Source organism: Mesocricetus auratus, unplaced genomic scaffold (assembly GCF_017639785.1).
Source record: "Mesocricetus auratus isolate SY011 unplaced genomic scaffold, BCM_Maur_2.0 Super-Scaffold_100014, whole genome shotgun sequence".
Lineage (NCBI taxonomy): Eukaryota > Metazoa > Chordata > Mammalia > Rodentia > Cricetidae > Mesocricetus > Mesocricetus auratus.
The window spans coordinates 16,774,239-16,790,370 of NW_024429197.1; the positions used below are offsets into that span (position 1 = coordinate 16,774,239).

The 16,132-nt window shown below is 39.6% G+C and overlaps 1 protein-coding gene across 4 annotated transcripts in view; it reads left to right on the forward strand.

Moving 5' to 3' along the window:
* Window positions 1-7,573, forward strand: part of Ago3 (argonaute RISC catalytic component 3) — an 87,833-nt gene extending 80,260 nt beyond the window's left edge. For all 4 annotated transcript variants that reach the window (XM_040756634.1, XM_040756635.1, XM_040756637.1 and 1 more), the window contains 2 exons: window positions 5,031-5,230; window positions 5,880-7,573. In XM_040756634.1, the coding sequence (XP_040612568.1) occupies window positions 5,031-5,230; window positions 5,880-5,988 (309 nt within the window). In that variant the 3' untranslated portion in view covers window positions 5,989-7,573. The remainder of the gene's footprint in view (window positions 1-5,030; window positions 5,231-5,879) is intronic.
* The last annotated feature ends 8,559 nt before the right edge of the window (window positions 7,574-16,132 follow it).

The window sequence follows — 16,132 nt, forward strand, 5'->3', positions numbered from 1 at the left end:
TCTAGCAGTGCCTTAGTGGATCCCAAAGGTTCTGGTAATATATGCTTTCATTTACATTTGATTCTAGGAGTTTAAATTTTTCTGGAACTGGACAGATGGCTCAGCAGTTAAGAGTACTGGCTGTCACTCGGGAGGCAGAGGCAGGCAGATCTCTGTGAGTTCGAGGCCAGGCTGGACCGACAGCCTCCAAAACAATACAGAGACACCCTGTCTCGTAAAACCAAAAAAAAAAAGAGTACTGGCTGCTCTTCCAGAGGATTCAGGTTCAATTCCCAACACCCATGTGTCAGCTCACAACTGTCTGTGACTCCAGTTCGAGGGGATCTGGCACCCTCACACCAATGCACATAAAATTAAAAAATTGAATAATTTTTAAAAATTTCTGCCCTCAGCCGGGCGTTGGTGGTGTACACCTTTAATCCCTCGGGAGGCAGAGGCAAGTGGATCTTCGTGAGTTCGAGGCCAGCTTGGTCTACAGAGCTAGTTCCAGGACAGCCTCCAAAACAATACAGAGAAACCCTGTCTCGAAAAACAAAAAACAAAAAACATTTCTGCCCTGGGGGCTGGAAAGATGGCTCAGTAGTTAAGAGCACTTGCTGTTCTTGCAGAGGACGCAGGTTCAGTTCCCAGCACCCACATGGTAGTTCATAACCATCCATGATTCCAGTTCTGATCTCTGAGGGCACCAGGTATACACACAGTACACATACATACTTATAGGCAAAACATTCATGCATGTAAGATAAAGTAAGTAAACTAAGATATCTGCCCTGACTTTCTCAGTGTTCTACTGATCATTCAAGTGTGGATTGTTCAGTCCCGTGCATTTGTGTAGTGTCTGTGGTTTTCTTTTCTTGTCTTTTTTTTTTTTTTTTTTTTGGCTGGCCTCGAACTCACAGAGATCCGCCTGCCCCTGCCTCCCAAGTGCTGGGATTAAAGATGTGCGCCACCAACGCCTGGCTCCTTTTTTTTTTCGAGACAGGGTTTCTCTGTATTGTTTTGGAGGCTGTCCTGGAACTCATTCTGTAGACCAGGCTGGTCTTGAACTCACAGAGATCCACCTTCCTCTGCCTCCTGTGGTTTTCTTGCTATGAATTTCTAGTTTTGTTGCTCTGTGATCTGGAAAAGACAGTGGAAATTATTTCAAGTTTCGTGTTAGTTAAGACTGGGTTGATGACCTAGAATGTGGTCTGTTTCAGAGAATGTTCTATGGCTACTTGGAAGAATATGTTCTGTATATTTGGGTGGAATATTCAGTGTATACCTAGTAAGTCTTCTGATCTATAGTACACTTCAACTCTGAGACTTTCATGGATTTGTGTGTGGTTTGGTTGACCTGTCTGGAGGAGAGAGAAGCACAGAGTCACTCACTGTTATTTTATCAAACCTACTGACATCTTATGTCCATTTATTTGTGCTTGTTTTATGGACTTGGGAACTCTAATGTTTGGTGCATACATATTTGCAATTTTTATATTTTCTTGATGAATTAGTTCCTTTTTAACATGTTATGCCTTTTTCAAAACTCTTTAAAGTTCATTTAGCTTGATATGACACACACCTTTAATCCCAGCACTCAGGAGACAGAAGCAGGTGGATCTCTGAGAGTTAGGGCAGCCAGGGCTGCATAGTAACATCCTATTGCAAACAGATAAATAATAAATAAAAACAAGAATTCACTTAAAGTCTAATTTATTAGTCATCAAAATCACTGTCAGTTTCTTTGGCTTGCGTTGACTAGTTTTCCATCTTTTTTTTTTTTTTTTTTTTTGGTTTTTTGAGACAGGGTTTCTCTGTGGCTTTGGAGGCTGTCCTGGAACTAGCTCTTATAGACCAGGCTGGTCTCGAACTCACAAAGATCCGCCTGCCTCTGCCTCCCGAGTGCTGGGATTAAAGGCGTGCGCCACCAACGCCCAGCTAGTTTTCCATCTTTTGACATTGAACTCTGTTAGTATCTTTACCAGTGAGGTATGTCTCTTGGAGACAACAGAGAGATCTAGTTTCAGGTTGATTTTTTTCTCATTTTTATTTATTTATTACATATATGACTTACATGCCATTGTATGTATGTAGTAGTATGGAATTGAGGAATCAGTCTCTCCTTCCACCATGTGCGTTCTGGGGATTAAACTCAGGTCACCCTGAGGCAGCAAGCGCCTTTACCTGCTGAGCCATTTTGCTAGCCCTAGATCTAGTTTTTTTAATCTAGCCATCCAGTCTATGTCTCTCTTTTTTTTTAATTATCATTTGTGTGTGTGTGTGTGTGTGTGTGTGTGTGTGTGTGTGTGTGTGTGTGTGTGTGTGTGTGTGTGTGTAGTGGAGAGAGAGAGAGTGTGTGTGTGTGTTTGTGTGTGTGTGTAAGGGAGGGGCACATGTGAAGATCAGAGAACAACTTTTGGAAGTTGGTTTCAGGAGTTGAACTCAGGTCATCAAGCTTACTCATTAAGCCATCGAAGTCCCCATTGTAACTTCTTAATATCACAGAGGAAAACAAAGATTCTCTGTTGATAAGTTTTAGAAATACTGGTTTAACAGTTTTTTTTATTTTAGAACTTTAGGAGACCATTGTTATGCAAATAGTCATTATGAATCTTCAACCCAGAAATGCTTTATCCAGAACCCTTTGGGACATCAGTTTGAAACTTATAGTTCACACTGACTAAATGTTATCCTTTCCATATCTTCCCAGTTTTATAAGGTTTTTTGTTATGTTTTGCTGATACTAGGGATTGCACCTAGGGTCTGTTACCAGTGCTCTACCTGGCAGCTATAATCCTACTTTTACTTTTGACTTGAAGGCAAAAGATCAGTAACTTGTTCAGTCTGGCCTTAAACTTGTTGTATCATCATCCATTTAGGCCTGTATCAGCAAGTCCAACGGAAGAATTTTCAAACTAATCTGAAATTTAAAAAAAAAGTCTTGATGGGCTTAGCAGGTAAAAACCCTTGCCAATAAACTGAATTTGATCTCTGACACCCAAGAGGTGGAAGGAGAAGACTGACTCTCAGAAGTTGCACACGCAAATAAATGTAATTTAAAATTTTCAGTGAGGAGGCTGGAGAGGTGGCTTGGTGGCTAAGAGCTCTGATTACTCTTCCATGAGACCACAGTTAATTCCCAGCACCCGCACGGAAGCTTAGAACTGTGCTGCACAGACACACCCGCAAGCAAAACAATTACACATAAAATAAAAATAAATCTTCCTCAAAAGTTTCATAAAAATGAATCTCAGTTCTTACTAGCTAAAACTGAAACCCAATAGTTTCTAACTATGTAATGTAAACATTATAAAAGCTAAAAACCAAGTGTGGTACTGCACACTCACAGCCCTAGTACATGAAGGCTAAGGCAGGAGGATCATCTGAATTCAAGGCCAACGCAAGCTGCATAGCATGACCTTGCTCAAAAATAAGTAAAATCTAGGCAGGGATGTAGCTTAGTTCTGTGCTGACACATTCAAGACCTTGGGTTTAATCCCTAGCATTGTGAAAAGAGAGGAAAGGGAGAGGAGCAGAGGGCAAATGACAAAACTTCTAAAAGATGAAATACAAATGCCCAATAATCATGACAAAAGCATTTAATCTCACTAGCCACCAGAAAAAATGCAAATTTAACCTACATTGAGATTCCCCCTCACCCCAGCCAGAATGGCTGTCATTAAGAAAATAATAAACATGCTGGAAATAGTGTTCAGATGGTAGAATGTTCACCTGGCGTGTAGGAAGCCCTGGGTTTAATCCCAAGCATTCCATAAGTCATGAGCCCGTTCGTGTCTGTGTCACCAATGCTCTGAAAGTGGAGGCAGAAGAACAAGAAGCTCAGGTCAAGGACAGGCTAGTGGGGAAGAGGGAGAGATACCACAGCAACAGAAACTGGCAGAGAGACACAAAGGAGCCACACACTGCTGGTATACACCACTGTGCACTGCTGCTATGGGTGTGAAGTAGTGTAGCCATCATGGAAATCAGGTTATGGAGGATCCTCAAAAAATTAAAAACAGAACTGTCACCCAACTCTACCACTCCTGGGTATTTACCCACAGGACTCCAAGTCAATGTACCAGAGACAGTTAGATCCCAGTGTTTACTGTAGCTCCATTCACAATAGCTAAGTTACAGAACTAACCTAGGTGTCCATCAACAATGAACTGGAAAGAAAATCTGGAGTATACACACAATGGATTTTTTTTCTCAGTCTTAAAGAAAATGTTATATTACTTACATGAAAATAGATGCAACTGGAAATATTCATGTTAACCAAATTAAATTTCAGAGAAAAAGCTATTGCATGCCTTTTCTCATCTATAAGTCCTAGATTTTATATGGGGTGGTCGGAAAGATGGCTTATATGTTATGAGCACTGACTGCTCTTCCAGAGGACCTGTATTCAATTCCCAGCACCCACATGGTGACTTACACCCAACTGTAACTCCAGCTCTACGAGGACCTAATGCTTTCTCCAGGCCTCTACAAGTACCCATCATGCATGTTGGTGCACAGACATACAAGCAGGCAAAACACCCATACACATAAAATAAAATGATAATAATACATAAAAAGCATTTAGATTTCATATGTAAAATCATGAATGCATATGTGACATGACAGTAAACGTGAAACTGTCTAGGAGAACAGAGGAGAGAAATAGGTGGGGGTAAAACAGGAGAAAGGGAAGGGGTACAAAGGGTAGCATGCTCCAACTAAGTTATATACTTGTGTGACAATGTTCCTAAGTAACTAAGTACATGTACAATGAATAACTTAACCAATGAAAGTGTGTGTTATTACTGTGTGTGTATGTGAGTGTTAACAAGGCGTACATGCCATTGTACAGATGGGGAAGTTGGAAGACAGTTTTGTGGACTCTGGTCTCTCTGCCCCCTTTACATGGGTCTAAGAATCACACTCAGGTCACCAGGTTTGTGCAGCAAACTTAGCCACTAAGCCACATTGCCAGCCCACCAATGAAAAGTTTTTAAAAAGAAAAGGGAGTTTGGAAATGAACAGAATATACCGTGTCTTCTCCACAGGGAACCAGCCGCCCTTCACACTATCATGTCTTGTGGGATGACAACTGTTTCACTGCAGATGAACTTCAGCTGCTAACTTACCAGCTCTGTCACACCTACGTGAGGTGCACACGCTCAGTCTCCATTCCTGCCCCTGCTTATTATGCCCACCTGGTGGCATTCAGAGCCAGATATCACCTTGTGGACAAGGAACATGACAGGTAATATAAAAGCATAAAGAGTGGGGATGCTCAAACCAAATCAAATACAGTCTGATTTCTTAGGCCATTTCTGTAAGCATTTCTGTGAATGTGTATACCTCTGTCTGCCTACAGTCTTGCCATTCGGAATTAAAGTCCCACAGACTGCCAGACAGCCAGTGCACTCTGTAAAAACTGATAACCCAAAACTGATGGCCCAAAATAAGGTTTTCTAATAAATATACTGTGTGGGCTTACTAATAATAGGATGATTAAATAAACCTTTTTTTGGAGGCTGTCCTGGAACTCACTTTGTAGACCAGGCTGGCCTCGAACTCACAGAGATCCGCCTGCCTCTGCCTCCCGAGTGCTGGGATTAAAGGCGTGCGCCACCAACGCCCGGCTTTAAATAAACCTTTTTTTAAAAAGTAGAATGATCTAGTGACTTAGCTGCTTCCCCAAATAGTCTGGAATTTGTTTCTAACTAATCCTGAGAAAATGAAAGAGCCAAAGTAGGATTGGCCATATGGAAACTAAAAAATAGATACAAAGTTGACTACACCAGTTCCTCTTTTCTAGTATTTTTTGAATTTTCTATATACAGCATTCTTCAGGATTTTTACATTAAAACAGAGGTTTATGCTTGTGTTCACTAACCTTTCTCTTACAGTGCTGAAGGAAGCCACGTTTCAGGACAGAGCAATGGGCGAGATCCACAGGCTCTTGCCAAGGCTGTACAAATTCACCAAGATACCTTACGCACAATGTACTTTGCTTAACAAGTCCAAGTACATTCTCTGAGAGGAAGAGCTGAAAGACAGATCAACATAAGTGTGTTTCCAGTGGAGTCAGCTCACTGGGCATGCTCCAGAAGCCAGCAATGTAAGGGTCTGGTCCTTGTTGATCCATGGAAAACTGTTTACTTTGTCAAGGAACGCAGTACCATTATGCACTAGGACACCAGCCAGCTGCTTTTTTGCAGTCTTCTGTATGAAGCATTGCAGTTGTTTATTTTCCCTTCTTACAGTCTAATCCTTTTAATGCCTTTACCTCAAGTTGCTTGGCAGCACAAATACCTTTGCAAAAAAGAAAAAGTGAATGATGGTTTAAAAACACACACCTATATGAATAATGATTGTTCAGTTATATATGCAGAAAACTAATGTGCATTCATGTATTCTTATAAAGGAGTCTGTATTTTAAATACACACATGTATACTTCACATGCATATATGTCTAAATCTAGATTAATACATGTGTCTGTGAACATATCTTACAGTTCATTCCACTGGGGAACTTTCTTTTCCTTGTATCCTTCCTTATGCCATTGTCATTTCACTTCTACTTGCCTTCAGCATCTACACTTATGTCCCTATTGCTACAAATGGCACTCATATGTTCCTATATATGATTCATTTGATGTAAGCATGGCACACTAGGTTTCTGTTTTTAGTTTATGTACGCTACTCCTAGCTCCTATCTCATACACAGCTCTGGGTCCTTGCCTCCTAAGCCATGTTTGCAAGTGTCTGCTTCTTGCTCTGGACTTCCCTTTGCCATGTGTGCTCTGTGTATAGAAAGAGTGGCAACCCGAGTATCCCTTCCTGTAGTGTGCGTGTTAAAGCTGCTATAAGTACAAGATCTTGTCAGAAGTCTTTCTGATCAGTGACAAATATTCTGAAGCCTCTGTTTGTATGAGTTATACCTGGAAATCCGTTAAAGCTTTTGTAAAGGGTAAATATTTTAAAAATCTGGAACTCTAGTAGGGAAAGAAAAAGAATTAGGAGTTCTTGTTTTTTGCTAGTTTACTGACTACCCTCATACCTTAATGTGACTTTCATATATATATATATATTTATATGTGTGTATGTATATATAAACATATATGTATGTTGAAGTATATATAGCTCCTTTGGCTTTTATATTCATTAGAATAGTGCTTTAATAATTATAAACTGTATTGGCTACATCTTTTATGGAAATGTAATCATGTTTAAGAGCAGACTAGTTTTGCTTTTAGTGCAATAAGCAGCTATAAAGGAAAGTTGTTTCTGTCATCTTCCCCACAAACAGGAAGAACACACACCTGTCGTTTAAAAGGGTGCAAAGTAATACAGCCTTAACTTCAGAAGGAGAGCTTCATAATGCTCAGTTTTAGAGCATGTCCTTACATGACCACTATCAAGGAAGTGAAGCCAACAAGACGGGTCTCACTAGAGGTCAGGAACACAGCTGTGCTTCAGTTTTAAAAATGACAGTGATAGCCGGGAAGTGATGGCTCACACCTTTAATCCCAGCACTCAGAAGGCAGAGGCAGGCAAATCTCTGAGTTCTGAGTTCAAGGCCGGCCTGATCTACAAAGCAAGTTACAGCCAGAGCTACACAGAGAAACCCTGTCTCAAAAAAAAAAAAAAAAAGACAGTAAACAGCCTAAGATTTGAAGATTTTTAATTATTTGAAAATAGGTCTTGCTAGTTGAAGAATTGTGCTTCTTTGACCAAAAGGAATCAAGAAAATACTGGATATTTTTTTCTCTATCATTTTACCAGTGTAACTTTCTCTTTAAAATTAAGATGATAGTGACAAAGGAATTTAATTTTGATCATTTAAAGTTAATTAAATTTCTGCAATATGGAGAAATCTTTTAAAAAATTACTTTTCTCTTCTTTAGTCAATAACTTTAGTTGATAATTTTAAGGTTGTCAAAACTGAGCTTCTCAGTAACGTCGGGGTCAGGGAACTTTGTACTTTGTAAGTCATGGAAGTTGCATTGAGTTCCTCTGTCCTTGTTCCTTTTCTGGTTCCGAGGACAGACACTACAGATGTTTGCAACATCACCGGCAGCCTTCAGGGCCCCATCTGCACCTGACAAGCAATGCCTTTAGGGTCTCCTTTGCTCTCTTACTTTTAATCCACTGTTGTTGCCAATTTACTGTACTTTGAGCCTAAAATCTGAGCCCGTTGTCCCTCTGACAGAAAACTAAGAAAGCACTGTATTTTTTTATGCTTTTTGCTTTGAGTTATCAAAACTGCATTTCTCAGAACTATTTCAAAGCACTTTACAAAGGATATTTGTGTAGTTTGTACTTTGTTTTCCATCTCCTCCCTGGAAAAAGAAAAATTCCTTAAAACATATTTGGGGTTGGTTTGTTTGCTTCCTTGTTTTGGAGACAAAGTCCCCCTATGTTGCCCATGCTGGCCTCCGGCACCTGGACTCCAGCAGTCTTCTCCCCTCGGCCTGCCTGGTAGCTGGGACCATAGGGTTCCTTCCACCATGCCCAGCTGTTTGGGGAGATAGGCAAGAGAAGAGAGTAGTACAGCCGATGTTTGCCCAGTGTATGTAATATGTTTTTCCAGTGTATGTAATATGTTTATCCAGTGTATGTAAGATATCTTCCTTCGTCTGTGGCCCCTGCACATGTTCACACTAAGAACATTAGGGAGCAACATAGACACCTGTCTTTTTTCCTGACCTTTGATCTCATACTTGCCAGAGTAAAGCCCTTACTTTTTTTTTTTTTTTTTTTTTTTTTTTTTGGTTTTTCGAGACAGGGTTTCTCTGTATTGTTTTGGGGGCTGTCCTGGAACTAGCTCTGTAGACCAGGTTGGTCTCGAACTCACAGAGATCCGCCTGCCTCTGCCTCCCGAGTGCTGGGATTAAAGGCATGCGCCACCAACGCTCGGCTTAAAGCCCTTACTTTTAACTCTTATTTGGAAGGAATTTTTTAAGGGGAAGAATATTTTTCCTAAAATATAAGGTTTTATCTTTAAATGGTTTCATTTTTAGAATGCTCTTACATTATTGTCCTGCTTAGAATAGTATGTGTAGTATATTTGTATTTTGCCTACTAATACCTTGGTATACCAAACTTAATGCCAACAAACTTTGTGTTTAGAATTTTAAGGTAAAAGGCTTATGGAAAATACTTCTTAAAATTTATAGTAATTATTTTTGTGCTTCTGGATAACATTTTTAATCTTTTTCTTAAGTTCCTTTTTTAATTTAAATATCATGAAACTGTAGTAACTTTTCTTTTCTACCCCGACTCTTGCTCTAGTTGATGAATGTTGTCCTGAAGGTCTTTATGGTATGTCTCATAAGACTGACTACAATGTCAGTCTAAACAACTTGTGTAATTGGTTTCCATGTGAAGAAGAGTATGGAGTTTAATGTATGTTCTTGATGGCAAATGTATCAAAGTACTGGCATTGAAACCATGCATTGATAATTCTGTAGCTGCTATATTTATTTAGGTAGAGTCTGGCATTTAGTACACTACATAATAAGGAGATGTGCAAGATGCCAGGCTAATGTCAGACCCTTTGGGTTCTTCAGATAAGTTTAGGGACAGAAACTATGAAGGTATCAGCAGGTCTTGAAACAGTTCTAGTTTCTGTTTAATAACCAAATACCTTTGCTTTATAAATGTAGTGGGTTTTTCATTTGTTTTTTACATTGACAGTTTGCAGGGGGTACATTTAACAGAAACGTGGATACCTTTCGCTTTATTAATAATTACCTGTTAACAAGTTTTCCAGGAAAAAAAGTCCAGAAATATCTCTTCTCTACTTATGAGCTATTAATTTACTTTCTTCCTGAAGAGAATTCAGAAGGGATTCCAGTAGGAATGCTCTGTGTGTTTTAGAAGGCACTTGATAAAGACTCATTTCTGCCTTCTAGTAGAGAGACTCCTTGTCTTCTAAAGACCTATACAAGTTCTCAAGCCAGGCTGTCTGTGGTCCCCACAGCCTGATATTTACTGGCATGTTTTCCTGTGGATCTTTGGGTGGCAGACTTGAATTGTGTCTTGGGAAATAAGAAACCAGTTGCTGTTGAGTAGAAATGGCTCCAAGATCTCTCTCATTCAGGGGCAATGTAAGCACTTGGAGGCCAGCAATAGACATGAAACCCAGAGAGACATCTATCTGAAGCACAAAGTGGGGCTTTTCCTATGCTTAATATTTTATGAAATTCAAGGACCTGGCCACTTGGACACTAGTAGAATAGTTTGATCCCTTTCTGTTTCAAGCCTTGCCAGTAATGTTTTGCCAAGTTGTTTAACTGATATCTCTGTATAATTTCCACTGGGTGTCATTAAACTGAGTTATATGTTCAATTGAGCCAGGCATAAGGAATATCTATAATCCCAGCTCTAGGGAGCATCAAGAGTTCAAGGCCAGTCTACATGAGACCATGTCTCAAAACAAGAGCAAAAGTCCATTTACCAGCCGGGCGTTGATGGCACATGCCTTTAATCCCAGCACTCGGGAGGCAGAGGCAGGCGGATCTCTGGGAGTTTGAGACTAGCCTGGTCTACAAAGCTAGTTCCAGGAAAGCCTCCAAAACAATACAGAGAAACCCTGTCTCGAAAAACAAACAACATTTGGGCAGTGGTGGCCCATGCCTTTAATCCCAGCATCTGGGAGGCAGAGGCCAGTGGATCTCTGTGAGTTCAAGGCCAGCTTGGTATACAGAGCCTGTTCCGGGATAGCCTCCAAAACAATACAGAGAAACCCTGTCTCAAAAAACCAAAAAAAAAAAAAAAAAAAAAAAGTCCATTTACCTTATCCCTGTAGGTTCTCTCCTGTCGCAGAGAAAGGCTACTCTTAATAGTTCCTGAGTCTGTGAAAGAAAGACAGTTCACTTGTTCAATGTTCTTGATTTAGCTGCTCTATCCATATGAAGTATGAGGCCTTCTCATCCTTTTGGGGAACTGTAGATATTTTTGAAGCTTTAATAAAAATAATTGAAGAGCTTCACATCAAGTGAGGTCTTTCCGAGTGATGTTATACCCCTGACTTAGAGGGTCTTTGTTTTCCTATTTTCCTTTCCACCTAACACATAAGCATTTCTGTGGTTCTATAAGAGCCAAAAACTGGGGGCTGGAGAAATGGTTCAGCAATTAAAAGCCCTAGCTGTTCTTGCAGAGGACTAAGGTTCAATTCCCAACACCCACATGGCAGCTCACAACTGTCTGTGAGTCCATTTCCTAGGGATCTGACACCCTTACACAGACATGCAGGCAAAACACCAATACACATGAAACAAAAATAAGTTATCTTTTTGAAAGTGTGAAAACTAAGTCACAGACAAGTATGTAAAAGCCAATGTAGAGCGTGGGAGATGACTCAGCAGGGAAAGGCACTTACCACCAAGTCTGACAACCTGAGATCAATCCTTGTTACCCAAATCGTAGAAAGAGAACCAGCTCCCATAAATTGTCCTCTGACCATGCCCCCATACACGTGCCGTGGCACCACTCATGTGTGCACGCACGCACACATGCACGCACACGCACAAATGTCTATTTTTAACTTTTTAATTTTTAAGTCAGTATAGAAATCAGAAAGACAGCTGGGCTTAGCATATGCCTGTGATCCTCACACTCCAGAGGCTAAGGCCAGAGGATTTTGAGCTCAAGACTAACCTGTGCTACATAGAGCTTGAGGCCAGCCTACACTACATAGCAATACTTTGTCCCCAACTCTGCCAAACCAAAAAGAACAGGGTGAAAAAAAGACAAAAGAAATCAGAAAGAGAATTGTCTCTGAAAATCCTTGACAATCATCGATATGATGCTGTGATTAATTGATCACAAGCCGAGTCCCAAGGGAAGAAGGTGCTCTATATAGAGATAAAATATATCACAAAAGGAAAAAATAGTTTTTACTTTTTTTCTTAGTTCTAAAAATGTTACATTTGAGTTTATAATTTTCCATATAAGTCAGTAATTTTTCAATGGACAAGGCTTCTGTTGATTATCCATGGCCAGTTGAAATTTACCTTACCCATCAAAAGGAGTGCCCTAGATTTAATTCTCAATTAAATCTTAAGAATCTTTTGCTCTCAAAGCATGGGAGTTAATGACTTTAACTTGAATATAAAAGGATGATAAACTTCAACATGGAAGGTTGGATTAAAGTTACAGGTAACAAACAGTGTGATGAAATTAGGATCGTCCAGTCAGCCAGTGAGCTCCCTTCCTTTTGCGAAGTCAATGTCTAAGGTCACCAGAGTCTGCTGTTGTTCTACAGTAGGGTCTCAGTGAAGCGGTTTTTCAGGGCAGACACTGAACTTGGTTTTTAAATCAAGGTGGCTCTTAGAAAGTGCCTTTTCTGAAGATGGTGCTGTAGATTTTTATTTTTAAATGGCATAAAGCTAAAAAAAATTAAAATAATTTAGAATACCAAGAGTATGACAGTTTCATATAAATAGTTATTTGTTGTCCTGAATTTGGTCTCGAGAACCAAGGGGCTATTAAATAGTAGTGTCTAAGTTAATGTTCACCGAATTGATTTTGTAAATTTGAAAATACAATTTTTAATTCTAGGCTACGTTTGAAGTAATCTGTAATGTACATAAGATAACAGATACAGTAGCAGTACCCCAAGGCAAAGGTAAGGTGCCAGGAACTGTATTATGAGCTACTTTTCCTTTTTCAGCACAGTTACCTCCTGACCTAAACTTTTCTAATGACTGTCATTAAGGAAGAGTACTTTCAGAGGAAGAGCTACATCACTGACACCAGTTTAAAAGAGAAAGCAAAATGATTACAGCTCAGTATTTAGGAAAAATTTGTTTCTGAAACACTAGTAACTATTCCTGTTTTTCCAGGGTGGGAGGACAGGAAAATGACAGGAAGAGGGGAAGGTCGCTAATTTTACGACAGAATACAGCCTAAGGGTATGTAACTAATTAGTAGAGTATGCTTAATTAGCATATACAAAGCCTTCCCCCCCCCCATTTCATCCCTAGCACTCTGGGAAGAAAAAAAATGCAAATTTGGGCTGTGGTGGGGGATAAGCGAATGGAGACCCATTGCTGTAAGAAAGCAGCTTGTCCTTATACCAAGAAGCAGTAAACAGTGTAAATGGTCTGCTTAAGTAGACTAAAGCAGAAAACACCACACCTCAGTAACCTTGTATTGCTACATTGTGTAATGACGACAGTAAAATTATACTGATTGTCTGGTATGTACTGTGCCTGTTTGCACATTAAACTTACTCATTTTTGTAATGTCCTAGTAGCAATTATTAGTTTATTTTTAAGATTAATTTTTCTATTGTGATGTTTATATTTATTGGCAACTTTCGTATTTTGCCCTAGATGTTGGATTTAAGGATTTTATTTTTATAGCTATTTCTAGTTTTTCTCTTTCTTTGTAATATTAGCAGAAATTAAGATGGTGTGTTAATATATAAACCAAACTACTAATTCCATAGAGTTTGGATTTTTACCAATAACCCATTAATACTATTTTCTAATTTAGAATATTTAATATTTTATATAACGGGCATTAAGGACAGGTTTTTTGTTGTTGTTGTTTTGGTTTGGTTTTTGGTTTTTCGAGACAGGGTTTCTCTGTATTGTTTTGGAGGCTATCCTGGAACTAGCTCTGTAGACCAGGCTGGTCTCAAACTCCCAGAGATCCGCCTGCCTCTGCCTCTCAAGTGCTGGGATTAAAGGCGTGCGCCACCAACGCCCGGCTAAGGACAGTTTTTAAGTGGCTTTCTGCATGTAGATAGGAGGGACTTCTCTGTAAATTAGGTTTATTTTTCTCCTTCATTTGAAGCAAACTAACACTAACAAACTGGACTCATTTCACCTGATTGTAGTTTGGGGCAGTTGTCAGAAAATGCTTGTTGACTTTCTTTTCCAGCTTCAGGCACATTATTCAAGATTGTGATTCATTTTTATAGTCAGGAAGACAAACAAAAAAGATATACAAGTCATTGATAATTGACTTTGAAATGAGATTTTCCTTCCTATAATTTTTTGGAAGATTTGCTATCCTGAACTTTCCTAGAGCAGTTTAAAGTTAATTCAACCCTGAGTATCAGTGAAGAAAGAGTGTCGGTGTCTGGAAGGAGCAGACATAGAACAATAGAGTATTTCAGCTCATTAAAATTTACCTGTGTAAACCAGGAGTGGTGGTGCATGGCTTTAATTCCAGTATACTCAAGAGGCAGAGGCAAGCAGATCTCTGTAAATTCCAGGCCAGCCAGGGCTACACAGTGAGACCTTATCTCCAAAAATAAAAACTCAACAACAGAATTTTAGCTAAATAGTAACATGAACTAATTGGAAAGTAGTGAAGAATATAGGTATAGAATATTAATTTCAAGTGTATATAATCACTGTAGATTTTTAGTGGATCAATATCATATTGGCACATTAAATTCCTTTAAAATATTTCCATTTTATTTTTGCACTCTGAATTTGCTTGGTAAGGGATTTTCTTTCCTGGAGAAATGGAAAGATAATTTTTATCCCTTCTTGAATTTTTAAATGTCAAGTTATTAAGGCTGAATGCATTTTACTTCTCTCATTATATTCTGTTCTTCCACTGAGAGGAAGAAAAATGGGGCAGGTTTAAGTACTTGCAAATAGGATATATATATATTTTTTTTTTTTTGGTTTTTCGAGACAGGGTTTCTCTGTGGCTTTGGAGGCTGTCCTGGAACTCGCTTGGTAGTCCAGGCTGGTCTCGAACTCACAGAGATCCGCCTGCCTCTGCCTCCCAAGTGCTGGGATTAAAGGCGTGCGCCACCAACGCCCGGCTTTGAATAATATTTTTTATAATATGTAAAAACTTATACTGTAAAATGATTCAGCATGTGATTTCATGTAGACATTAGCTAAGTCATCTCTCTGAATTTTTCTAGTCCCGTACTTTGCTCTGAATTCCTTCTTTCACCCCCATATTAAGTACTCATTGACTACAGTGGAAACGGTTTTGAGTGGGTGGGGTTTGTTTTGTTTTGTTTTGTTTCTGCAAGTATAGATAGATCCCTTTTGAGGACGCTTGCTACTTGTAACTTCCGTTTTACTGTATGTCAACGTTCCTTTTGTAGACGGGCATACACTTCTTTTAGACTAGTGTTTTTAGGGCTGTCTGTCATACAGTTTTCTTTTTCCTTCTGAAAACTTTTGGGTACCTGGCATCAGTGCTACATTAACAATGAAATTCTGGCTGACTTGTTTTTACAGGTCACCTCTTCAGACCCAAGTGTCTGTGCAGTGAGGTGTAAGTCATCTTATAAATGAACCTTCAAGAACAGTAAAAAAAAAAAAAAGTAAAAAAGATGAGCAAGTTGGTCAGTAGCTGTTTCTGAGTTTGTTTATTCTTCCCAGTCACGGGCTGTGTGCTGTGTGCAAGTCTGTGGTTTTGTGGCTGGGGCTGCAGCTCACGCAGAAGAGTACTTGGCTAGCATGTGTGAAGCCCTGAGATCACAAACTGGACTTGTGGGCTAGGCAATATACTCCTGAAGTTCCAGCATGCAGGAGCAATAGTTCAAGGTTATCTTTGATTGCACATTAAGTTGGAGGTCATCCTAGGATAGTCATGACTGTCTGCATCAGAGACTAGAGATGGAAGTTACTCTGGTATTTCATACATAAGTCTTTTATCTTCCTGACTTTTGTTTGGAGAAACAAACAAAACTCCCTGGAATTAGACACTTGATAATCTTCAGGTCAAAGAAGGAATGTCTCAAATGTGCTGTGTATGGATCTGTGAAAATGGGACGTTTTTAAAGACTAAGCAGTGAGGCTGTGAGAGTACGCAGTGGGCAGAAATGGGGACATGTTTTCTTTGCTGGGATCCTCGAAACTGCGTAATTAATATTTTCCAAGTTCTCAAAACCACAGATAATGGAGCAGTTGTTGTTTTTTGACACAGATGTCAAGGAAGGGTCCATAATGGAGACCTGTGTTAACTGCTTGTCCCAAACCCAGAGCTGTGCCTGTTCTTGGCAAGTTTGTCTTAGAAGTCACCTCTGCATTATAGTGAGGGATTACTGGCCTTGCTGTAGGTTTGGTGGCTCTCTCCTTAGAAAACGCCAAGCTGGGCCTTTCCAGACTTTTCTGTAAGAACTTGGAAAAACACTGGTGGCTTGGAATGAAGGAAGAATCTTGGCATA